The sequence below is a fragment of the Peromyscus leucopus genome, chromosome 3 (genome assembly GCF_004664715.2).
Source record: "Peromyscus leucopus breed LL Stock chromosome 3, UCI_PerLeu_2.1, whole genome shotgun sequence".
Classification (NCBI taxonomy): domain Eukaryota; kingdom Metazoa; phylum Chordata; class Mammalia; order Rodentia; family Cricetidae; genus Peromyscus; species Peromyscus leucopus.
The window spans coordinates 73,307,352-73,333,645 of record NC_051065.1 but is presented as its reverse complement, the minus strand read 5'-3'; the positions used below and the strand labels follow the sequence as shown (position 1 = coordinate 73,333,645).

General features: G+C 38.8%; 1 protein-coding gene across 2 annotated transcripts in view; it reads right to left on the bottom strand.

Annotated features, from left to right (window-relative positions):
- Positions 1-398: 398 nt before the first annotated feature.
- The window catches only part of Znrf2 (zinc and ring finger 2), a 76,131-nt gene continuing 50,235 nt past the window's right edge, over positions 399-26,294 (bottom strand). The window contains exons 3-5 of one of the 2 annotated variants that reach the window (XM_028864120.2): positions 16,802-16,907; positions 8,491-8,570; positions 399-4,598 (exon numbers count right to left, since the gene is read on the bottom strand). In XM_028864120.2, the coding sequence (XP_028719953.1) occupies positions 8,513-8,570; positions 16,802-16,907 (164 nt within the window). In that variant the 3' untranslated portion in view covers positions 399-4,598; positions 8,491-8,512. Of the gene's footprint in view, positions 4,599-8,490; positions 8,571-16,801; positions 16,908-21,917; positions 21,992-26,294 lie in introns of those variants that run through there. The other variant, XM_028864121.2, reaches the window with a different exon arrangement.

The following is a 26,294-nucleotide window of genomic DNA, read 5'->3' as shown; positions in this document are numbered from 1 at the left end:
CTAAATATACTGTGCACACCCAAATACAACCAAACTCTGAGACAAGCTCTCATTTTGTAGTTCAGGCTGGTCTCAAACTCACTGTGTAGCCCAAGCTGGCTTCAAACGTGTGACCTTAACCCCTTGGGTGCTGGGATACCAGATGTGCATGTCCTTGGCTAATGAAGGAAAAATTTCTGGTGCTAAGTTACTGCTGACAAAAGGCGGGCAGTTATGAAGTTTCCCAAATAAATGATTGGTACATGTTAACTCCAACATACTAAATCAGAAATGTCTCCTCAGTGACAGGAGAATGTCACCTCTGTCCAATTTTGAGATGGTAATGCCATAGGGGCAGAGCTAAGAAACACACCATGTTAATAAATAAATGCTACAGTATCACATTCTTCTTCTTCTTCTTTTTTTTTTTTTGGTGTGGGGATGTTAATTCATATCAACTTCTCTTTGCTTCTCCATAAACAAAGAGACCAAAACAAAACAACAAACTACCTTATATTCAGCCACTGGTCAAAAAACGAAGAAGAGTTATGACATAACTGTGAGGACAATGACTGTGCATAGTAAACTAAATATTAACATTTCTGGTGTTCAAGGCCTTTTATTTCTCACAGAAAGTCAACAAGCTTAGGAGATCAGGTATTTCCCATTTAAGACAGAACTCTAATAAAAAAAAATTCCGTTTCCTAGCTTAAGCACAACATTTAGAGAATATGGTATAAAGTACTGGGTACAGTCTCACCAAAACTGTTTTCTTAATGATTTCAGAATGTGAATCACCACCAGGAGTACAGTAAGCAGCAGCCAGTCAGACTCAGCAGCAGATGTGGGAAGGAGGAGCAGACAGTGAAACAGGAAACTACAGTCACACCACAGCTAAGAAAATACTAAATTACAGATTTTAGGAAAAATAGGAGAATGGGCTCCAAAGCACTGACATACTATTCTTTTTAAGTCAAGTTAAATTATCTGTACAGTGAGTAACAAGGGACATTTCACGTTTCCTCTCTGTCAGTGAATACCTAGTTTACACCAGGGTAAACCAAACCCACAGAAAATGGCCGAATGCACCAGAGCACCCACCAGCAGCAAAGGACATTGATGACAACAGCGTCATTTGCCTCTAAGTCATTTTGTATGTCCCGGACGATCTGCGTTGGTTTAGATGGAAACCTCCTTTGTGAAGCATAAGGCTGTCTGAGTCATATGGTCAATATAAAGTCAGATTACAAACACAACTATTCTCGAATTTTGAGTTTCATGCTTTGCTCACCATTAGCTTACTGTTGGGGAAATCCCCTCACCTAACTCAAGTCAGTACAGAAAAGTAGTTCCTATTTACACTGAATTCATGATCCTTCTCACTGAGAGGAATATGCCTATGTCTTGCTGTAACATATTAAAATGATTGCTTTTGTTTTTGTTTTTGTTTTTTTTGAGACAGGCTAGCCTAGAACAACCCAGGCCAGCCTGGACCTTGTGGCAATGAGTGCTCTGAAACCTCACCACACCCAGACTTAGAACCCCAGTCTGAGATAAGGTCTGGAAAGGCTTGCCATCTCGGACAATTCATTCAGGTGGAAACAGCTTTGCTGTATGTGCTGCAGCTATGCTGAGGATTGTCCTTGGTTATTCTGGGCTACACCCTAGTGTCTACACGGGTGAAAACCAGAGTAATTATGGAACATTTAAGAATGCAGAAGACTTGCACTGGGAAGCCCAGGCCTATACACTCCCACAGTCAACCTGAGTTGACCACTGTGGTTTCTGTCACACACACCAAGTCAGTGAGAGACCACTGCTTATTTTAGTCACAGAAATTCTTCTTAAAACAATCGTACAGTCTGATTTATAACTAGGTTTGAAAATCATTGTCTATTTCTCTAGAGAGGAATCAAAGAAAGAATTGGTTTTCTAAAGAGAATAGTGCTTCTCTTAAATATCCTGGTAAAGAGGAAATAAACAGCCAGATGAAAGAATAAAAATTGGCAGAAAGTTCATGATGGACAGAGCAGCATTAGAGAAATTCAAGCATGTACCTCCTTCTTCTGCACATACTCGTGACCGACCTTATCTGAGAGCATTTACGAGGGAGGATCCTAGCGGGTGATGGCTGGCTGGGTAGGTGAGGACCCACTGTGATCCCGTCTCTGTCGTAGTTACTGTCAGTAGTTTCAGCTGAACATTCAAATAACTAATATAACTTTATGACTGATGCTACTCAGTGTCTGAATACAGACTGATAAATATTATAAACAGTGTTTTAAACTATCAGTTGTAGAACATTCCCAGAATAGTAACTTTGAACAGAAACTGGAACATCTCCTTTCTTCTATTTCTAAATTATTCTTTATAGGAAATCATTACAGACAGAATTTAAAGTAAAAATGCCAACTTTATAAAATCTGAGGGAGGAAAAAAAGGTTGTTTTAATGGAGTTCAGCAAATACTGTCCAGACAGGCACAGCCTGCCGGTGTCCTGGACACAGCAGTACTGGCCTCTAATACCGCAGGAGCTTGGAGGCAGCAGCCACAGCAGAGAAGCCATCAAGAGCGCTGGAGGACATGTGAAGGAAGGGCAAACTTAGGCTGAGACGTCCAACAAGTTGAGCTTGGCACAAAGCAGGTCACCTTCCAGGGGAATATAAACATTCATTACCACAGCTGCTCTCCAAGAAGAGAGGCCAGCGGAGGTAATTCTTACCACGACAATACACCAGTAGTAGAAAGCAAAGTGATTATTCACATTCTAAGAGTTCTTCCTTGGGGAAAATCAGAGGGGAGAGGAAAGTGTACAAAATGAAAGATAAAGTAAAATAGATTGAGATTTCATATTAACAATAACAACAAAAAATTAAGGTAAGAAAATTTCCCTTGAGGGAAGAGTAACTTCCTACACCTGGATAGGAAAAAAGCAGCTACAGAGCTGAGCTGGCAGCCGTCCCTCCCACTGAGGTTCTGTGTCTGACCACTGTCCCCAACAGGTAGGCCACAGTGTAACTGCAGGGAAGTAGTATCTAGCCTACAACCACAGGAAAACAATGCAAGTTCATTGCATGATCTGGACAACTCCCCCTCCCACCCCCACCCCGTCCTGCCCTTTGCCCTTTTGAAAAAGGGGAAGCAGAAGCAATAGGGCTGGGACCAAGTGAGAGAGAGCGCAGCAGCATCGGAGGAACACATACTTCAGCACCCTGACAGCTCGGCCGGAAGCAGGACTGTGCAGCCCGGACTAGACCAGGGAAACGACATTCTCCTGAGGAACCCAAACGTGAAACCTACTTAGTGATACTCTGACAGTATTTTAAAAAGACATACACTGTTGGAGTCCTCATAGCTAAACTCTTTCAGTATTCTTAACCATCAGATGTATTTTGGGGGAATATTTATTCACATAATTTTGCTTAATACAGTTCTTTCTACAAAGACTGAATTTAAAAGTATCCACAACATTTTCAATTACAGTAACAACACATTAATAAATTATAAATTAACAAAATCTTTATATTTGCTTAAAAATCATTTATCAAATGCTAACTTCCAGATTATCTGGAAAACTAAAGATGCAAGTTGCTAGAAATCTGGCATCCCAATTAAATTCTGATTTTTAAAAGTATATAAAATGTCCCTCAAATTACTACAAGTCCCACTGCAGACGTGTTTATTTCACCCTTTTCATAAGGTATTAAGTTTACAACTCGCTAAACATTTTACCAAACATGGGAAACCTGCCTGGAAATGCCAAGCACAATGACATAGTTATATGAAAGGAAGAAAAGATCCCTGTCAGGATAGTCACTGCGGCCCCGCACCAAGACGACCTGCAAGTCTGGACTTTTCAAAGTTGCATAGCTGCAAGATGGTCACTGCTAACAAGCTATTGCGCAGTTTTATTTCAAAAGAAACAATGTTTTTCAGAAACTGCAATTCAGTAGACACTTCTACATTTAATTAGCTAAAATGTAATTATGTAACTTGATTTACTCTTTGGATGGCATTTTTATAATATTAAACCTTTAATTCAAACTACTAACATATTTTAGCTCTCCTATCCAGAAATCTATTTTTCACACATAGGGAAAAAATGGAAGAACTTGAGATTATACTCTCCATTCATAGAATATTATTCTGTGTTGATTACATTTCTTGGTTTCACATTGAAGAGTTTGTAAGAACTAAATTGGGTGGTTTTCAAGTTAAGAATAGGTGAATGCAGAAGCATTATGTTGGGGAAAATAAAAAGCCCCCAAACTAAAAACAAACAAATAAAACAAATACAATAAAACAGCAGCTCTACAGAACTTAATAAAAAGTAAATCAACTTTGAAATTAGTTAACTTTGGCGTCTGAATACAAAATGTTTATCAGTATCATCTACGCAGTGACGAGTACAGGATGTGCAGCATTTTCAAAATCCCTGTGTGTCCCTTATATGCAAGTTTGGTACCCTGAGTTCTGTGGTTCCTGTCCATCTCTGGATTACCGAGTGTCACAGAACTCAGTTCCTGGCTGAGGAAGCCTGCAGTTTTCATTTTTTTTCCCCCAGAGACAGATCTTCAAATCTTCTAGATTTCTCAAGCATCTTGAAAAGACAAGAAAACCTGCATAAAAATAAATTATTAAGTCATGATCAATAATAATAATGCAAACAGAAATAAATATAACACCCACTTCCCCATGAAGAGTGCTTTACTACTGTAGCCTTTTATACCACCCTTTTTACTTCAGAAATTTACAAAATTATTATTCTGTAGAACAAATCAAGAAACAGCATGACAATAAAAGCTTAACATAGTCTAAGAAATCAGCAAAAACTTAAGCCATTCCTTTTCCACAGTAAGTGCTTAAGTACGCATATGAACACATATACATACACCCTCTCAAACTTAAAATCATCTCCCCAAATAAAAGCAGTAAGCAACTTCATAATTAATCAAGATTATGCATATTCATGTCTCTATTTTGGGTTGGTAATTATTAAATTCTTATGCTATAGATATAATGCAAGGCCTTGCTACTTAAAAAGACTCCTTAAAGCTTTTGGAAACAGACTCCGTTGGTTTGGATTTCTGCAGGCAGATGTGTAGAAAGATCAACTTATCCCATGTAAGTTCGTCTCAAAGCACAGGTGCCATGTGCAGAAACACTCCTAAAAAGGAAGGACTAAGATGTTAAGAAAACAAATGTTGTCTGAGCTTAAAAAGATATGCTGGTGACTATGAGATAGGATGTGTTCCAAAATCCCATGAGCTCACTGTAACATCAAACAAAAAAGTTCAGTGATGAGACCATGAAAGGAAAAACTGTCTGCTGTGATCTTGGTGTTTGCTAATCACCACCACAGCAGCATCAGAGCCTTTCCTGGCCAATGACCTCTCTTCTGTCCTCCAAGGACACCTGAGGAATGATCATCGAAGACATTGTCTTCTGGCACCTTGATCTGGACTTTCCAGTGTGCAAACCTCTGAGCAAAGATTTTGCTCATCATCAGCCATCTCAGGTACTTTGTTAGGTTATCTTGACTGCACTAATACAGACTAAAAGGAGCATATTTATATGCAGGTTAAAGATTTAGGGATAGATTTTGGCAATGTTAAACACTAAATTAAAAAAACCTCCCCTTTTTGTGTAGGTCAGGCTGACCCAGAACTTCTGCCACCATGCCCAGCAAAACCCTCATTTTATTAGCACTAGTTTTTACTATTTCTTTTAAAATGCTTCAGTAATTTCCCCTTACTGTGTTGACCCAGACACAGGACAACACTTGACAAAGCATCCTCGCCATCAGAAAATGTTTTCAGGTTGGGGCACCACCTAGCCAGAACAGAACTTTCAGTTCAAGCTCTGAAACAACAACAGGAAACTTTACTGGGGCTGTGGATGTACCCCAGTGTAAACTGCTGGCATGTACAAGATCATGGGTTTGATTTCCAACACCATAAAACAAAACCAATAAAGATCTCTACCTTTCTAATAGTGAACTAAAAACACTGACGCACACACCCGTGCCCTGATACAACCTCACTCCATCCCACTGCTCTGCACCAGAACTCCTGCTATCCCATTTGTCCTCAGGGTCTTTCAGCACCCCAGTCTCCCAGGGCCTTTGCTTTCTCGTGTGCCCTGCTGTAGTTCTCACTGCTGAATCTGTTACCCTTAAGTTACCCTCAACAATGCTGCAACCATGTTTCTTGAGTACATCACTTCAATACCTAGACTTCTAAGCTAAAGAGCAAGAAATACTAATTATATCATTTATTTATTGTCTGTGGAGGTGGGGTCCATGGGTGGAGGTCAGAGAACAACATATAGGAATTGGTTCTCTCCTTCTACTATGCGGGTCCCAGGGATAGAATACGGGTTATCAGGCTTGGTGACAGGCACCTTTCCTCATTGTTCTAGTTAGGGTTATCATTGCTGTGATGAAATACCATGATCAAAAGCAAGTTGAGGAAGAAATAGTTTATTTGGCTTACACTTCCACATCACTGTTCATCATCAAAGGAAGTCAGGACAGGAACTCAAACAGGGCAGGAACCTGGAGGCAGGAGCTGATGCAGAGGCCATAAAGGAGTGCTGCTTACTGGCTTGATCATCTGCTTTCTTATCGAACTAAGGACTACCAGCACAGGGATGGCTCCACCCCCAATGGCCTGGACCCTCTCACATCAATCACTAAATAAGAAAGTGCCCTACAGGCTTGCCTATAGCCTGATCTTCTGGAGGCATTTTCTCAATTGAGGTTCCCTCTTCTCTGCTGGCCCTGGCTTGTGTCAAGCTGACATAAAATTAGCCAGCACACACATCAAGCACCACGAAATTATTCAAGGATGGCAGAGAACAAGACCCCAGAACAACACTCCCAACTTCTAGCTACAGCTGCTCAGCAAGTCTACAGCTGGCTAGTCTTCTCACCTTCATCATGAGTCTCTCAGTTCTCTGAATCATTGCAAGATTAGCTAAATTAGCTTAAAGATGACAACTAAGTTAACCTCATTTTTTTTTCAATGCTAAATGATGCCTTACTTTAATTTTCCTTATGGGAGATACATTAAAGAAAAATATAGTCACGGTTTACCTTTAATTCACTAAGCATTTTCAAATAAACTACCTCTGCAGAATAAAACCACTCTCCATTTAGTACTGCAATGTGATGTATGGGCTGGGTGCAAATTGGCACCACAGACCACATGTCCTCCAAGCCTCCCACGGCTCTAACTTCCTTATCTGAATACTGAAGTACTGAGCAGCTTACTCTCACTTCAAACAAGTAGCAGACAGGAAATGACCCCAGCACATAAGACTTCTGAATGACTGCAGTTATATTACCTGAGAAAACACCTGGGACAATGCTTAAACATGTAGACTAAATTCTGTACAATCTGGACTTGAAGTGTGCCTTGCTTCTTTTTATCGTTCATATATGAGAGTGTGTGTGCCTGTGCTCACATGTGGGAGCCAGAAGTTGACAAGTCATGTCCTCCTCAATTGCTCTCCACCATATTTTTGATATAGGGTCTCTCACTAAATCTGGAGATTGCCAACTAGGCTAGACCAGTAAGCTCCCAAGATCCTCCTGCCTCCGCTCCCCCAGCATTAGTATTTCAGTGTGGACCACCTGCCCAGTGTTTTTTTCACATGGGTTCTGGGGATCTGAACTCGGGTCTTCATGCTTCCCTGGCATGCCCCCAACCCTCTTTCTTTAAACCACTTGACTCAGATGTAATGACATGCAAAAAGCTATGCATATGCAACATAAATATTCTGAGAAGTATGGTACAACTTGCTTTTTAAAATCATGGGACTTAACCTCTCTCTCTGACCCTTAAAGAATTCTTCCTGGAAGATGTGGTCATGATTTGTACCTCACTGTTTTTTTTCCAAGTAGTAAACTGTAATTAAATAAACAAGTATGTTTCTAAGGAGCAAGGGTATTGTAGTTATTCAACACCTAACTCTATTCAAGAATCAGGAACAGTTGCTTTTCATGTTATTGTTTTGCTGTTGTTTGGGGAGTGGTTTTGGTGCTTGTGACAGTTAAGTCTGTGTTCTAACCCTGAACAAGACTTAGCCTCCTTAGTATAGCTTTAAATGTGAGTTTTTGTATAGTAGTCTCGCAAAATACCTAGAAAACATATACAGACATGCACACAGAAACGTGCCTTGGTGAGTAAATGGATGGATAACAATGAGAGCTGAGGTAGCTTGAGAGGTAGCTCAGCAGCAAAGGTGAGTGCTTCAGAACCGAGTTCAATTACTGGGACCTCCATGGTCAAAGGCCGGAACGAATTTCTGCAGGCAGGTTGTCCTCTGACCTCCACACACATGCCAAGGCTTGTACATGACACATGACCACATGCAGTAGGCAAGTGCAGACAGACAGACAGACACACACACACACTAAAAAAGTTGAAAAAAACTGAAGGTGAAATAGTAATTCAAAATAATAGTTTATAAATCAATTAAAACAAAACAAAACAAAGGGACACTTACCCATAACACAGGAATCTGATGCTTAATCTGAAGGGTGCTCTGGACAAGATCTATTTACTTCAAACCATTCATCTATGCAGCTAGAAAAGAACAAAACCAGAAAAGTATAATCCTACGTATAATGATATCACAACAGTCATAATAAAAACATCTACTACTTGGCTTTTAGTGTCTTTGGAAAACAATCAGTATTTTTAATGATCACACCTGACAAATACAGTAAAGGATGTTAATTATATTTTAGTTATTTTACATTATTAAGGGAGAAAATCCTCGAATAATTATGCTATGACATACTTTCAAATTTAAAGAGAGTAACTATTACCTTAAAGAACTACCATTTCATTAATATTCAAAAGTTAGAATAACATTTCCTTTTCAAAACAGTTACACACAGGCCTGTTTAGCTTGCCTAGCAATGCAATAAAAAGCTTTAAAATTTTAATTCTTGACAATAATGCTTAACACTTAAAATTTCATGTTTATAGATAATTATTGACCCTTTAATTCCACCCTGCTCTGCAGTCCATATATACACAGACAAAGATACCCTGATCTATTTACATTTATAGAGCATTCATGGTCTTACTGGAAATGATGTACAGGGTACACATAATTATTCTTTGGGTTTGTGTATGTATACATATGTGCATGCCTATATATGTATGTGTGTGTACATGTGGAAGCCACACACAACCTAGGAGGTCATTTCTCAAGTGCTTCCCACCTTTTTTGTTAAAACAAAACAAAACCCAAACAAAACAGGGCTTGTCAGTAGCCCAGAATTCTCTAAGTAGGTTCGTGGGGCTAGCTGTCCAGTGAGTCCCAGTGACACTCATTTCCACCTCCTTAAGCATTGAGATTGTAATGGCTTGTCGCCACAGCAGCTTTTCTGCGTGTGTTCCAAGGATTGAACTCAGGTCCTCATTCTTACAAGACAAGCACTTTAGTGAGCTATCTTCGAAGCTCATAATTATTCCTAACATAGATCAGCAATGTCCAATGCAGTAGTTATTTAAATTCATTAGCTTAATTAACAACAGAGTCCAGTTTCTCAGCCCCATTTCAAGTGCTCTCAGTAGTGATGTGTAATGGCTGCTCCACTGTTGGACAGATGTAATACATTTCCCTCGTTGTACAAAAAAAACAGTTGTACACATTGTTCCTTCATTTTCTCAAATTCGCAGAGCTGTGGCAAATGATTACATCAATGTCTTCAAAGGACAAGTAACTCGGGCAGCAGTGTATGAGTACTAGAGCAGGATTCAAACTTCTCAGAGTTCTCATTGGGGGCACAGGTTAATTTCTGTATGCTCATATAGCCAGGTTAGCCAGTATCCTGAAGGGACAAAAAGATGTCATCCTCATAGTCTGACAGGGAGTTCTACAGGTGAAAATAGAAAATAAAGGTACACTACCTCAATAATCATGTCTTCCAAGCGACTAAAGCAGCTCCTGCCACCACTGTAATATTTACTCTAAATATCATGGTTTTACTCTGGTCTGTACCACTGCACCCTAAAAAACTCATCTACAAAAATACATCTCAAACCAAATGCTCCAGCTGTAGTTACACTCACAGTGCATTTGAATAATACTTATGCAGTCTAAAATGGGTTCTTACTTTATATCCATGTCATCTAGGCTCATCATGAGAAGGCAATATAACTCACTCCAGATCCCATCTCATCAAACTAGTATCAACTCACATAGTTTCTATTGTAAACTACCTCACTGGTGGTTTAGACTGTGATAGCCCTTTCTCTTAGCAGCTCCAACAGGAAATCAGTATTCTGAATTTTATTCTCAGCCATTTTCTTACCGCATAAATATAGAGGCATGTATTCTAAATACACATAGTATTGTCCCATGTTTAAAAATCTACATCAGTGCCACCATAAATATTATGCCATATTTGCCTTCTTTGTAAGTGCTTTTCAATTTGTATTCCACTATATAAATATAGCACATGGACTTGATGCCACAAGCCTATAATCCGAGCTGCTTGGGTTACTGAGGCAGGCAGGAAGATTATAGGTTTAAGACCAGCATAGAAAACTTGATGAGATCCTGTTTCAAAATAAATAATGACAAAAAGTATATCACAATTTTCTTATCTGTTCTTTTACTATAGATATCCCCAATTATCTATGAACAGTTTCTGAAAGGTCACACAAATTATAAATTAATCTTGTCACTAATTACAGTTTAGAGAGTCACAGTAAGGCTTTCTCACATCCTGGTTTAGATGCTTTCTTTCCTCCTGGTCGTAACTAAGGGCAGTGGCTGCTCTCTCTAGACTTCTTCTGCAGCACAGACTTGAGAACAGAATGACTGACTTATAGCATATACGTTGTAACTATAGCTGCTTACCAACCACATCAACCCTCTTTACTGAATTACATTTTCAAAAATCTTTTATCATAATTGATATGTAGGGTGTGGGGTGTGTGTGAGAGAGATTTGGTGATTATGTGCTGGCACGAGCCCACAGGAGTAAGTTCTTTCGTTCTACCTAATGGTGCTGGAGATCCAACTCAGGCGGTCAGACTTGGAGAGAGCACTTTTCCCCATGAACTATCGCACCAGTCACAATTTTTTCTTTGCATTTTTCAATGTTCTACAGTTTTTTTCTTACAAATTTTCAAGAAGCTACTATTATTCAGGTACCTTAGTTACAATATATATATATATATATATATTTTGGGGGGGCGGAGTCAGGCATCTGAAACAAGATCTTGCTATGCTGATCACAAATTAGACATCTTTCTGCTTCTACCTACTAAATAATGGCACTGTTTAATGCTTTTTTAATAACCCTTTCCACAAAATTATAAACTTAAAATAACAAGGTTTGATGGTAAAAAACAGATTAAAGGCAGACCATGCAACATAATTTGTTATCAGAACAATGACATGTTCATTTCTAATAAATAATGTACTTTTTGGAATGTTATGAGTTTATTGCCATATATAGTTAAAAAGAATCCAGACTGATAGGCCATGAAGACAAAAGCCAATGCACATAAAACTGAGAACTGTGACTTGGGCTCCTTTGAAACACTTAGCCTGAAGGGATACCTACAGGGCCATGGGGGGATGAGTGCTCTTCAACACTGCATTACTGCATGGCTTGTTGTAGTTGTGTCTTCTCCTCTGCAGCTGTACAAAGCAGCACTTATGGTGGAGAAAAGGTATCACCTGGACCAGACTATTACCATGTCATTACACTATCATGCTTCTATCTGCCAACTTAAGCATCATCTGCTACAGCATCTAACCAAAGGACTGTGTACTATTTCAATCACAAAACTTTTGTTGTCAAGAGCAATTTCCACTACAAAGTCTAGTTTCTACCTCAAATGTGAATATGCTACAATTTTTAAACTATCAAATTTTAAATTATCAGTCTTCTAAGTTTATAATTTAAATTTGTCTATGTGTATGTATGTGTGCCTAAATGTATGTAGGGTACCATGTGTGTGCATCAGCCCTTGATAAGAGGGAGTTAAATCCTCTGGAACTGAAGTTACAGGAGGCTATGAGCCATGTGAATGCTGGGAACCGAGCTCAGATCCTCTTCACAAGAGCAGAACAGTATTCTTAGCTGCTGAGTCATCTTTGAGCACCCTTAAGCTTATTTGAGGGGGCGGGGATGGAGGGGAAAAGGGTATATCTTAAGCAAAAAGAAATTCCTTACCAAAAGGTCAAAAACAATTCCTTATTTTCTTCCCTTATTTTACTTCTTTAGATTTTTGAATTTCACAGGTATTATGGAGACAACCTAGAACTTTTATTTCAAATTTCAAAAATGATTCAACTGTTTTTCCATATCAATAACCAATGAATCCCAGCACTACTCATCAACAGCCTGCTCTATGACACTGTAACACCATCTGTAGTCAAATAATTTTTTCACTCAATTTAGTGCCAACATTTCCCAAATTTTAACACATTTAAATCCTCACAAGCACATGAAGTTTGTACTATTGTCCTTTGGTCACTGCTCTTTAGCCCTTCACTTATTTATATATATAAACACTGTGTCCAGTTACAAGAAACTAAGATTTGATTGGGAGAGTGTTGTAGAATTTTTTTTTTTTTTTCAAGACAGGGTTTCTCTGTGTAGCTTTGCGCCTTTCCTGGAACTCACTTGGTAGCCCAGGCTGGCCTCGAACTCACAGAGATCCGCCTGGCTCTGCCTCCCAAGTGCTGGGATTAAAGGCGTGCGCCACCACCGCCCGGCTAATAGAATATTATTTTAAGGTGTGTTACATTTGTTTATGAAGTGAACATTTGTTTTAATGATGTAAAAATGTGTTGTATTTTTGTTTATGTTGCATTTGTTTAACTCTGTGAAGCTGTGTTACTGTGCCTCTCTAAAACACCTGATGGTCTAATAAAGAGCTGAGTGGCCAATAGGGAGGCAGGAGAAAGGATAGGCAGGGCTGGCAGGCAGAGAGAATAGAAGGAGAACTCTTGGAGGAGAAAAGAGAAAAGAGAAAGAGCAAGAGAACAAGGAGAGGAGGACACCAGGGGCCAGCCACCCAGCCACCTAAGAGTGAAAGTAAGATTTATAGAAAAGAGAAAAAAAAAAAAACAAAAACAAAAAAAAACCCAGAGGCAAAGGGTAGATGGGATAATTTATGTTAAGGAAAACTGGCAAGAAACAAGCCAAACTAAGGCCCAGCATTTATAACTAAGAGTAAGCCTCTGTGTTTGATTTATTTGGGAGCTGGGTGGTGGACCCCACAAAAAAGCAAAAACAACCAACAACAGGATAGCATTAACTATATAGGCTAATTAGGGTATAAATATTATTTTTATAATACTGCATTTTTCTATACATAATATGCTTTACATGTATAAATCTTAGATACCTTATTTCAATAAGGTTTTAAATTTTTTTAAAAGTCTCATATACCTTTTCTAGAAACTATTTCTAATACATTATTGCTTCTGTAGCCCTTGTTACTTTTAATGGTACTATTTAAAGAAAAGTTCATTTTTTTTCTTTGTGGGACATGAAAGCAACAATTTCCACACATAAGTCACCTATCTGACAACCCAATAAACCCTCATTGATTTAAATAATTTTTATTCCCTATCACCCATATCTCTCTATGTACCCACCCATCCATGTGTGTGCATGGGTGTGTGTGTATGTGAGCACCCTGCTGTGCATGCAGAGGTGAGAGAGCAGCATACAGGAACTGGTTCTCTTTCTGCCATGTGGGTCTGGGGGAATAAGCTTGAGTTGTCGGCCTTGGCAGCAAGTGCCTTTACCTGCTGATCCCTCTCACTGGCCCAGTTCTGATATCGTTCTGACCTATTATTGAGCCTGAGTTTTTGCTGTAAAGGTCATGAACACAGACAGACTTTTCCTTAAAGCTTCCTCATTTACTGGGCTAATGGTCTCATTTTATAGTGTTGGTTCAGCCCCAGCATAAATCCAATTTGGTCCTGAGGTATAATTTCATTCACTCATTTATTTGCTTGTTTATTCTGTGTATGTGTGTGTCACTAATAGTTGGCTCCAGGTCCTAAGGCAAGCGCTTTTCCACAGAGCTTATCCCTAGCATGAGACACTACTTTAGACTGGTATTATTCAATCTGGATTTCTGCATTTTAAGTTTCCTTCGCACTCAGTCCTTGTCTGGTGTCAAATAGCTGCTGTTTTCTTTCTTCTCTGAATACAGAGACCCACCGTCAAACCATCTCTGAAGGCTGCTTTAGGGTTTGTTTGCATTTCTCTAATCAATGTTTGCCATTTTTCAGGTTTAGTCTTAACTTCTTAAAGCAGTCAGCAGTTGAGGTTTTGAATTTCTTTTTTAATCAGTATTAATAAAATTACACATTTAAGGAGATTGTCCATTTGTTAAAATTCTAAATTCAAGAATATTAGCAGTGAGTTTTCCATTTATTCTTAATTTGTGTCAAATTATGTCCTTTTCTATTTTTTCCTTCTGGAGACAATTCTGTTAACAGTTTTTCCCAGAATTATCTTCAACTTTAGTGCATTGTGTGGTGGTATTGTGTTCCCCAAAATATTGTGCACCCTAATAAACTTATCTGGGGTCAGAGATAAAACAACCACAATGGCTAGAAAATGGTGGCACTCACATCCTTTAATCCTAGCACTTCAGAGACAGAAATCCCTCTGGATCTCTGTGAGTTCAAGGCCACATTGGAAATGGCCAGGCATGGTGACACACGCCTTTAATCCCAGGGACTAGTGGTAGAAAGCAGAAAGGTATATAAGGTGTGAGGACCAGAAACTAGAAGCATTTGGCCAGTTAAGTATTGGGCTGGTTAAGCTTTTAGGTTTTGAGCAGCAGTTCAGCTGAGAGCCATTGGGATGAGGACACAGAAGCTTCCAGTCTGAGGAAATAGGACCAGCTGAGAAGTTGGTCAGGTGAGGTTAGCTGTGGCTTGTTCTGTCTCTGACCTTCCAGTGTTCACCCTACCTGCCTCAGGTTTGATTTTATTAATAAGAACTTTTAAGATTCATGCATTGTTTTTAATCAGCACTTTCGCCGTCTGCTGCTACTTTGCTAACTCTCAGCATCTACTCTACAATCTCCTGATTACTCACTATAGGCGCACATCCAGACTGTTTGTCACTGTTCAGTTACAATTGTTTCCCACGTTCTTTGATGTATATGTTATTCAGAAGGCTATCTAAGAATGAGTTCTGCTGTCATTCCTGGTATCTGATGATGGTCAGAGTTCTGTATGGTGCCTATTTATTGTAAAAGTCTGCTGAGGTATGCTTTATGGATTAAAACACAACTGATTTCTAGAATATTCTTTGTGTACTTGACAGGGAAATGTATGCACTCATTAGACTGAACCACAGGCTGGGGGTGCAGTTCAGTGGTAAAGAATGCAAGGCCCCAAAGTCTATCTCCAGTACCAAGAAATGAGCTGGAAACAAGGCACAGAAGCACAGCCAAAATGCCTGCTCTCAGGAGGCTGGGGAGGAACGAGCTGAGGGCAGTCTAACTACATGGAGAGTCTGAAGCTATCCCGGGCCAGGAGTTAGAGTCTATCTGCAAAAACAAACAAAACCACATCTTGAAAAGCTGAAACGACTCAATTTATCTGTATCTTGACTCATTTTTTTTTTATTTATTTAGTCACGAAAATGTAAAACTTTTCCATTATGATGACAGAGTTGTCAGTTTCTTCTAACAGTTTACATGTTAAAACAGATCAAGGAGAGTTTTCAGCATTTACCATTATACAAAAAATCTTCTCTAAATAATGCTGCTTTAATGGTTTACTTTGTGTGACATTGGTACACATTGTTAGTTTAGTTATTACTGCCTGGATATAGTTCTCTATCCTTTTAATTGCATATTTGTCCATACCCTTAACGCATGTTGTTTATCAATATTCTAATATTTCACCTAATTCCATTTTATTCTTATAGATAATAATTACTGGTATGTCTGGATTTTATTTTTGTCTCCTTATTTTGAATTATTTACTCTGCTTTCTCTATGTAAATGTATTTTATTATTATTTCTTTTAATCATCTGTATGTGTATAGATATGTGCATTTGAGTGCCGGTACCCTCCCCCAAAGCTAGAGTCACAGGTGGTTGTGAACTGTTTGACGTGGGTGCTGGGAACTGAACTGACTAGTATGTGCTCTTAACCCCTGAGCCAACTCTCCAGTCCCTAATTTTCTATTCTTTACGTGGCTACCTCAAATAGTGGTGGTTTTTGCAACAGGGTCTCTCTACTAGCCCAGAACTCACTATGTAGATCAGGTTGGCCTGTAACTCACAGAGAGTCACCTGCTTCTGCCTCTTGAGTGCTGGGATTAAAGAAGTGCCACACCTGGCTTTGTTTTTTAAACTAAAAATTGTTGTGTTCTTCTGAAAGCAAGAAGAATGTACAAAACACCAGATGGGCTTTGGAGTCAATCTCTTGGAATTCCCAATCTGTTGGAATCTTGGTTTGCCATTTGCTAGAAATAGAGGTCTGGAGAAACTTCCTCCTTTCTCATTTCCCAGTTGTGACGTGAAATGGCTGCTAGGCTTACACAGACCACCTGCTGCTAGGTGCAAACACCTGCACCACACTAGGTGCTTTAGAAATGGCAGTCTTTTAGATACAACAGATGTATGTTCAAATTTTATCTGAGCAAAGGGGGTGATGTAGGTGGGTGGGGTGTTATTGAGATTCTAAATTTGGCAGAAGAGTTTGAATGAAGAAGAAACTTTTTAGCCCTAACTATAAAGTTTGAAACTAAGAATAATCCCTTTGCTTTACTATCAACTTAAAGTACTACTAAACTTACCCTTTATGGTATATACACAGGCAAGGCAGTCGTGCTATGGTATCTCCCTGCTGCAATTCCTCAAGGCATATTGCACATTCCCCAGCATCTTTACTCAGCACATCCTCTGTGAAGAAAACAATGAATTCAGTACAAGAAAACTAGCCATCAAACTGAAAAAAAAAAAAAAAAAAAAAAACCACCAAAGAATGACTTCTTCTACCTGTACAACCATACAAAACCCAGCACCTGTACTTGAAGTACTGTTCACACTGAGTGACGCTCATCAGATCTGCTTCTGGAAGGTGCCTTGCATTCCCATTGCACTGAGGCATAAGAGTAAGTCACGGCAGACTACCATAGTTCTCAACTTACACAAGGTTCTAATGCCAAAAGATCAACAACTCAGTCATTTGTAATTTGTAGTTAAGTCTTTCTGCTATGTATCAATATTAGTGTAGTGTCCAAGATAGTTAAAAAAAAGTTTAGTATAGTATGGCTGAAAAGACATGAATATAAACCACCACTCTAAGGTTTTTAATTAAAGGAAACAAAGAGAAATCACCACAGAAAACTGCTAAAAAGCTGCTTATCTTTAAAAAAAGAAAGAAAGAAAAAATAAGAGAAAAAAGCAGAAGGCTATCAGTGCCCTTGCTTAAATTCTGAAAGCAACTCAAGGAACTTGAGAGTTTCAGAGACTGGGTACAGGAGGGAACTCTTCACAGCCCTTCATGCCACACCAACCCCAGATCTGAGTGACTTCCATGCAGCACTGAGGGTATTCTAAAAACTCTGCGGCGTTTTCGAGGAAAAACCCCTTACTCCAAAGCAGATATGCCTGTAAAGGGTTCTGAAATTCTAATTTAAATTGTTTCAATATTATTTTATTTATTTGTTTGCTTATTTTTGAGACAGAGTCTTACTGTGCAGCCCTGGCTGACCTAGACTCACTATGTACACCAAACTGGCCTCAAATTCACAAAGATCCTCTTCCACCTCTGCCTCTGAGTGCTAGAAATAAAGGTGTGCAACACCACACCCAGACGACTGTTCAATTTTAACCCTGCTTCAACTAGCACGTTAACTAGAGATCCTTTGTGCCCTTTAAAAAAGCTGAAAATCATGCCATCACTGCAGAGTATGAATAAAAGACTTGCAGAGAATAGTGTGGCTCCCTCTCAATGATTCATTCTGAGACAGCAGATGGAGGGAAAATAGTCTATTTTGGTCCACAGAAAATCCTGGTAATGAACAACTTCCGTGGGGGGTAAAAAAAGGTATCAGCTCTCAAAAGCTAATGCATTATAATCAGCAACAACTACCGCAGAGATAAAAGAAAGTATTATACCATTTCCCTCACATTCCTGAACTTTACTGTTTCTCTGTTGACCCTTGAGGACCCCAGCCTTTCCCCTTTTCTGTTTTCTCCCTAGAGAGTTCTCTTCTGTCTCTCCCTTGACCCTTTTCTTATCTCCACTGAAGTCTTAGTGTCTAGCCTATCATTTAAGGACTCAGTTCACAGTCAAAGCACTAAATAGACAGATAGCAGGGAGAGCAAAAGGTTTCAACCCCAGCATTGCAAAATAGAAAAAACCACTTTGTAAAGGTCTGTAATTCTAAAAAATACAGTGTATTCCTACCACATAGATTCTATCTGCAAAGACAAATCAAACAAACGTATGAATGAATTTTCTAATAAACTTCAAAACTATTTTTATACAACCCATAACTATGACATTACTGGCTTTATATAATCCCAAATAAGAAAAATACACTCCCATAAGTTATGACACACAACCCTAGTACACAGAAAGCTTAGGCAGGAGGACTGCAAGTTCAAGGCAAGCCTGGATCATACAGGGACCTTGTCTCAAAAGAAATAATTAAAAGCAATCAAAACTGCAGCACACATTGATCTTAAAACATAGCAGTCTCGCCGGGTGGTGGTGGCACACGCCTTTAATCCCAGCACTCGGGAGGCAGAGCCAGGCGGATCTCTGTGAGTTCGAGGCCAACCTGGGCTACCAAGTGAGTCCCAGGAAAGGCGCAAAGCTACACAGAGAAACCCTGTCTCGAAAAAACAAAAAAAAAAAAAAAATAAAAATAAAAAAAAAATAAAAACATAGCAGTCTCTTCTAGCTAACAATGTGTTCAGACTTCAGCAGAAAACAACTCTCAAGTCTTATCACAAAATAAGATGAATGAGATGAGCATGTGAAAAACCAATGCCATTATTATTTTCCTGTAACTCCACATTATAGATTCAACATGAAATAGAAATATGTAGAACTTTTTAACACGCTCTGAATATATTGTTGAGAGAAAAATAAATGACTTCTAACACTTCTAGGCTAACCTATAACGAAGTCTCATTTATTACAATAAGCATTTTTTATAAACTTTTCTATGACAATTTTAGTATTTATTAAAGCTAAAATATATAATTGAAGTTTTTATTTAAAAATAGTATTTTATTCTACATATAAAACTCACACAATAAAGGCAAATCCAACCTATAAAACTGTATTAGGAATATAGAATATAAGAATTAAGAATAAGAATTATATTTTAAGAATTCTATATAATGAATGCTGTTTTAAACTTGATGGGGGCAAGTATGAACTCTCAAATACTTTCTACCATAATTCAGAATATGGTATTAAAGCCAGTTATTTTGATCTTTAATTCTATTCAGTTCCAGTACAATCACAACTGTACTTTCAGTATCAAGACAAGCACACCCACACACAAACACCCCAGACAGCAGCTTACAGCCAAAGCTCAACCTCTGCTGGAAACAGCTTCCTGTAAACCTCTGTCAGACAATTAAAAGCCAATGTTAACACTCCAGCTACTCAATGCTCAAATGTAATCTGCTAAGTGACTAAATTAGAATATGTTCATTCTTAAAGTAAAACCTCATAATCACTGTTTCAAGCAAATAATGCTTAGTTTTTCAAAATTTAAAGTCCCCCTATAAAATGTACCCATGCAATGTGAAAATTGAACTGCGTTTTTCAAAGTGTCCACCACAGGCCAAACACATCTGGAGCAGTTAAGAGTGAAACTGGTACAGTGCATACCATTCTACCTCGCTGGCTCCTTATTATCTGTGTATTAATTGTGACATACAGATAAGGGAATCTCAACACAGAAACAGGTATCTGAGCTTCTCTGAGTTTTACAATATACACCTGCTTCAGAAAGGGAATTGATCATTAAAGAAGGGAGAGGCAGGAACAGCAGGTCAGAGTAGGAAGTTGAGGTGGGCATTGTGGACATTCCTATAACCACACCCAGAAGGCCAAGATGGGAGGAGGGTATTCACGGACAGCTAGGGTACATGGTGAGAATGGGAGTGGGGGGAACGATGAGACCACCCACAAAAATTTATGGGTTGGTCATGGTGGCACAATACACCCAGCAATTAATTGGGAGGCAGAGGTAAGAGTATCTCTCCATGAGTTCAAGGCCATCCTGGTCTACATCCTGGGCATCTTCCAGGACAGCCTAGACTACATAGTGAGATCCTATCTCAAAAACAAAAAACAAAACTAAATTAAAAAGTTGAAAATTGAAAACAATACAGATTTCCATTTTGCTAGTAGTTTAATAATCAACCTCTGAAGCATCCTATTACTTGTCTTTAGTATCAACATTGGAAATGTATTCAAAATATTACAGTTAGGATTTTAAAGAATTATGTAAAATACTTTGTAAGTTACAAAACACTCCATGAAATTTGTTTTATTAGTAGGAAGGATTTTATGGAGTTCTTCAAAAACAAAGCCAGTTAGCATCCTATTCCTTTTCCTCCTCATGCTGATACTCCAATTGTTCAAAAAAATCCATGTTGAAGGAACATCCGACACACTTCTGACCTAGCCATCCTTGCACACTCATTATCCTGGCCAGACCAGAACAAAAGCATGCAGATGAGTGTGCCTAACACTGCCTATGCTGTGGCTTCATTCACATGAGGCAATACAAACCTCACTTTATTACGTTCTTTTGGACATACTTGTATTTTATGTTAGTCTTATACAATAACGATGGCTATCTACATTCACACAGGAGTAAAAAGCCTCAAGGGAGTTAAGCAACTTAACCTGGGCACTAAATTAGTTGTGTCCTAGGACCAAAACTTGGATTTAGGTTGGCTAATTAAGTAGGTTTTTGCCTGCTTCATGAATTTTGCTATAAGGCATAATTTTCCTTCATTTTTAAAAAGTTTCACATTAAAGTAGCATAAATATTGATGCAAATGAACAATTTTAGACAACCATAAGTGTGTGACATTCTCAAGCTGGAGAGGACCACATATTTAGAGAAAGTATTCTTTTTTTAAAAAAACTCTGTGTGTGCTAGTGCCCTCGGGTCAGAGGTCTTGGATCCATCCTGCAGAGCTGGGGTCCTTCCTATGAAGTTGTGAGTGGCCTGATACAGGTGCTAAGAATTGAACTGGGGTCTTCTGTAAGAGCAGCACATTCTGAACCACAGAAGTATCTCTCTCCAGCCCCTGGGGAACGTGTTCTTGAGACTGGCCACACATCATCGTTAGGCGTTAATAACACATTGTAAAGGTGGCAGTACAAAGTCGCTCACACTCCACTGCTTCAGCAGCTTAAAAGCAATCCTGGCCAACAATATTTTCTATTATAAAAGCAATAGTATTATCTGTGCCATCTACAGTGGCCACATACCGACTGGAATCAGCTCTTGAATTTTCAACTTTACTTGTGGTAAAATATCAAACCTCAAAATATATGTTAATGACATACATTTAAAAGCTCATTATAAACTATAAATTGATATTTCACTTACAGCTTCTCAAGCTCTTTAAGTTTGCATTGTCCAAAGAGATTACTTACAATTCAAGCAGCCAACTATGCAAAATAAATATTTAGCACGTCCAAGCACATATCCATATAGTTATTGTGGATCAAGACAACATGAAGAAAAGCAGACAGCCAAAAATCTCCAAAAGCCAAAACAAAACCAAGGCCGATTGTGAGGCAGCCAGGATTCCATGCACAAGTCTCAATCACCACAGTCACTTTCAGACAAGCATCCAAACAGGAGGTTCATCTTTCCAGCCAAAACGATGCCGAGCACTATCACGGATCAGGCGTTTTACCTGAAGCTTTACTTTTTCTTGACCCCTCAATGATAGCAGAAGAAAACAAAAGCAGCTGAAATGTGAAATAATCCCTAGAAAAATCAAGAATTAAAAAAAAAAAAAAAAAAAAATCACAATATTAGTAGAAAGCAATTACTCAAATAATGAAAAGTGGGGGCTCTTATTAATATTTTCAAATATTATCTCTTAATTAGTTTAAAGAGTTAATATTAATATTTGACAGTTCAGGTCCAAAAGCTGTTGTTTTATTTAAACACTGTAACACAGCTTATAAATGATATTTAACAAAGTGAGGCTGATTTTTAAGTTAAATATATCAATAAAAATATGGTATCAACCTTTATTAGTGTGCTTCAAACTGGAAATCCCTGGTGAGTGTTGGTTCTTGACCCATTCAGAATCGTGTTCTGGCTCACCTTGCAATGACTAGCTTCTCTGCCCCGATGCCTCCAAAGTCAGCATGTGTATGCTTTCTTTTGTGTAAATATAACTAAGAACTGAGTCTATTAATCATGCAGCTACCCTTCAACTGTACTGTTACAATCTAAAAATAAGATCAACTCCTTAGCTTTCAGTGATCGCTCAGCTTTAAAATCCTAAGCATTGAATTTTAGATTGGATTGGAGGCCAACTTGAGCTACACTGTAATGTAGTCCACATGTCTCAAAGGCAAACAAAAATATTACTTAAAAGCAGAATTTTTAATAACTTAAAAATTATATGCCTGGAAATACTTGGGAAATTCACACTTAACATCTCTAAGAAAATGTGACCAAAGTGAAAAATAGACTTGGACCTGGAATGGGAAAACTGGAACAGAAAGGATGAAGAGATGGTTTTCAATCACATTTCCATTCCCAAGGTGATCTAAATGCAAACTCCAAATGAAGTACCGAATAAAGCTAAGTTCCTTACAGGCTGCAAACAGCCATGCAAGGCACCTAAGGAATGAGCACCCTGTGGCATTGTTTCCTAATCTTCCAAACTGTCAATCAAGGCCCCTTTTCTTTCCCACAAAAAGAAAACATACAAAATCACAAGTATTTGCTATACTGTAATCAAATACTGTCCCAAATGGCACTCTACTCATAAAACCTTAAATTGTTGAAGATGGAAACAAAAAAACAAACAAAAAACCACGGGGGGGGGGGGCACGAAAACATCAAACTATGCTTTGAACTAAGATTCAGGATCATTTGTTCTGAATCACTACTACAGAGGGGAAAATCAGTTACTGAAAAAACAAAAATCTATTATTTCTACAGGATTTTCAAGCTTAATTTATTACTGTGTACTTTTAAAATTATAATAATGCATAAAGGTAGGTTCAAAATGGCAATAAATTTGAATGCAGAAACAAAAATCTCATCCCAAGCCCGTTAAAACAAACTATCACATATATATAGCTTAGAGAGCTTCAGGTTTGATTCTAAACTTGTAGTTTATTTAGGAACATTTGAAGGTGGCATCTACCTCATAAAGCAGTGTGTAGCATGAATTTTAAAGGTTCTTATTAATAAAATCAAACCTGAGGCGAGTTATTGGGGTCCATGCTGGTAGATCAGAGAGACAGAACAAGCCACAGCTATCTCACCTCGCCGGATCCTCAGCTGGTCTTGTTTCCTCAGACTGGAAGCCTCTGAGTCCTCATCCAGAATGAATCTCAGCTGAATTACTGCTCAAAAGCCTGAATGCTTAACCAGCCAAAATCTTAACCAGCCAAATGCTTCTAGTTTCTGGTCCTCACGCCTTATATATCTTTCTGCTTTCTACCACCACTCCCTGGGATTAAAGGCTGGCTTTCTGGGATTAAAGGCATGTGTCACCATGCTTGGCTTTTTCCAATGTGGCCTTGAACTCACAGAGATCCAGAGGGATTTCTATCTCTGGAATGCTAGGATTAAAGGTGTGAGTGCCACCATTTTCTAGCCTTTGTATCTAGTGGCTGTCTGTTCTCTGACCCCAGATAAATTTATTAGAGTACACAATATTTTGGGGAACACAATACCACCACAGCGGTGGCAAGACATGACTAATACTTGACTATTAGTTATTGGACCTGGCATGGGGCAGGTTATACTGAGATGATTAATGGTCTGTTACTACTAACCACACACACACACACACACACACACACACACACACACACACACACACACCAAAAACCATTTTAGATAACCTTAAGTGTATGAAATTCTCAGGCTGACGAGGACCACATTTTTAGAAAAAGTATTCTTTTTTTTAAATGTAATTTCTTAACACTCTGTGTATATGTGTGTGCCTGTACATGTAGAAATGCAACAATAGAAGAGAAAACAAATCCAGAAAAGAACTCTAATACCTCTAGGACTACAACGTATGATCATTATCAAGAACGAAAAAGTAGGGCAGTGGTGGCGCACGGCTTTAATCCCAGCACTTGGAAGGCAGAGGCATGCAGATCTCTGTGAGTTCGAGGCCAGCCTGGTCTACAGAGCAAGATCCAGAACAGGCACAAAGCTACACAGAGAAACCCTGTCTCGGGGGAAAAAAAAAAAAACCCGCCCCGCCCCCCCAAAAAAAGAATGCAAAAGTACATATAACCTTGACTGAGCGTAACTACAAGACATACATAAAAGTTCAGAATATGTACAGAATGGTCATGTAAAGTATATGTAGAAAGAACATATGAATGTGTCTACATAAACATGAATGGGGACATGGATTAGCAATAGAGAACATTCATGAGACCTGGAGTTTTATGCAAAACAAAAACAAAACAAAACACACACACACACACACACACACACACACACACACACACACACACACACACGTAAATAATCCCTGCTGGAAAGAGGTTAGAAACACAAGCCATCTCTGGGGAGGGGGCTTTTCACAGGGTATTTTCTGTCTCTGCACTGTAACCATGCAAACATACCTATTCAAAAAGAAAAGTTCACTCACTTTAAAACGGAGTAAGAACAAAGATGGCAGGCAAAAGCAATCAAAGCAACCCCATTTGGAAGGCCATTCTCCCTGAGTCTTAAACTGCTGCTTCTGTATCCTTTAGGGCATCTTCTTAATGGACACCCGTACAGCAGAATCAGTTCCAGAGCTAAGGGAGGATGTGCCTCATAGAAGAGGCATGGCTTCCTTGAGCTCCCCTTCATCACAGCCACTCACTGACGTGGGAGCCAAGGCTTCAGGACAGACAAAAGGCTTTTCTGCCTGTTGGTATTTCATGAGTAACAGAATCCTTTGATTTTGACCCCAGACCAGAGTTTTACATGTTATCCCAGAGTTCACACAACCATGGCAGGTTAACTGGGTATGGCAAGGTAAATCAAGCATTTACAGGTTGAGAAGTGCATATCAAAATAATATCAAATGACTAGGGTGGAGCACTTGCTTAGTATGTACAAACTGGGCTGTGATCCACAGTACTGCAAAATCACCATCACCATCAAATGATGACATTAAAACAGAATATTGCTAAAGCCTTATATGAGAGAGTTAAAAAAATAACATATATACATACATATATGTATATGTATTTGGCCCCTATACATATGCATACACGTGTAAAAACACCTATACACATATGAACATGTACATATAATCAAATTATATAAAACCAGAAAAATTCCTACTAGGCTATTAGCACCAACACGACTGAAGTGACTTTAAATCCAAGAAAAATTGGTAAAACCAGTTACAATGTGGGATTTTACTAAAATTTCTAAATTTGTCAGATTTATGTAGATCAAATAATACCCTCTTAGGAAGGCCATTGATTATTTCCATAACACAACCAACTCAATTTATGTATTACTAAGCTGCTGAAGTAGTCAGGTATGATGGCGCATGTCTTTAATCCCTACCGAGACAGAGGCAGGCAGATCTGAGTCTGAGCCTCACTGGTCTACACGGTGAGTACCAAGTCAGTCAGGGATGCCCAGGGATAGGCAGTGAGAACCTATCTCAAACAAATAAAACAAAAACAAAACTAAAGTGCACAAGACCTTTTCACTCTACAGAAAACATACTTCGCTTAGGTTCTAGTTGCTTCAGTTGTTGTGACATTTTGACTGAGAGAAACTCGGAGGTAAAAGTGTTTATTTGGATTATACTTTCAGGTCACAATCCATCACTGAGGCAAGTCAAGGAAGGAACTCAAAATCAAGTAGGACATGAAGTACAGACCAAGGAGGAATGATGCTGACTGGCTTGTCCACAGGCTCATGTTTAGCTACCTTTTGAAAAATTTGTTTTTATGTACATTAATGTTTTGCCTGCATGTATGTCTGTGGTCCATGTGTGCCTGGTGCCTGAGGAGGTCGGAAGAAGGAATTGGATGCCCTGGACTGGAGTTACAGAGGGTTGTGAGCTTGT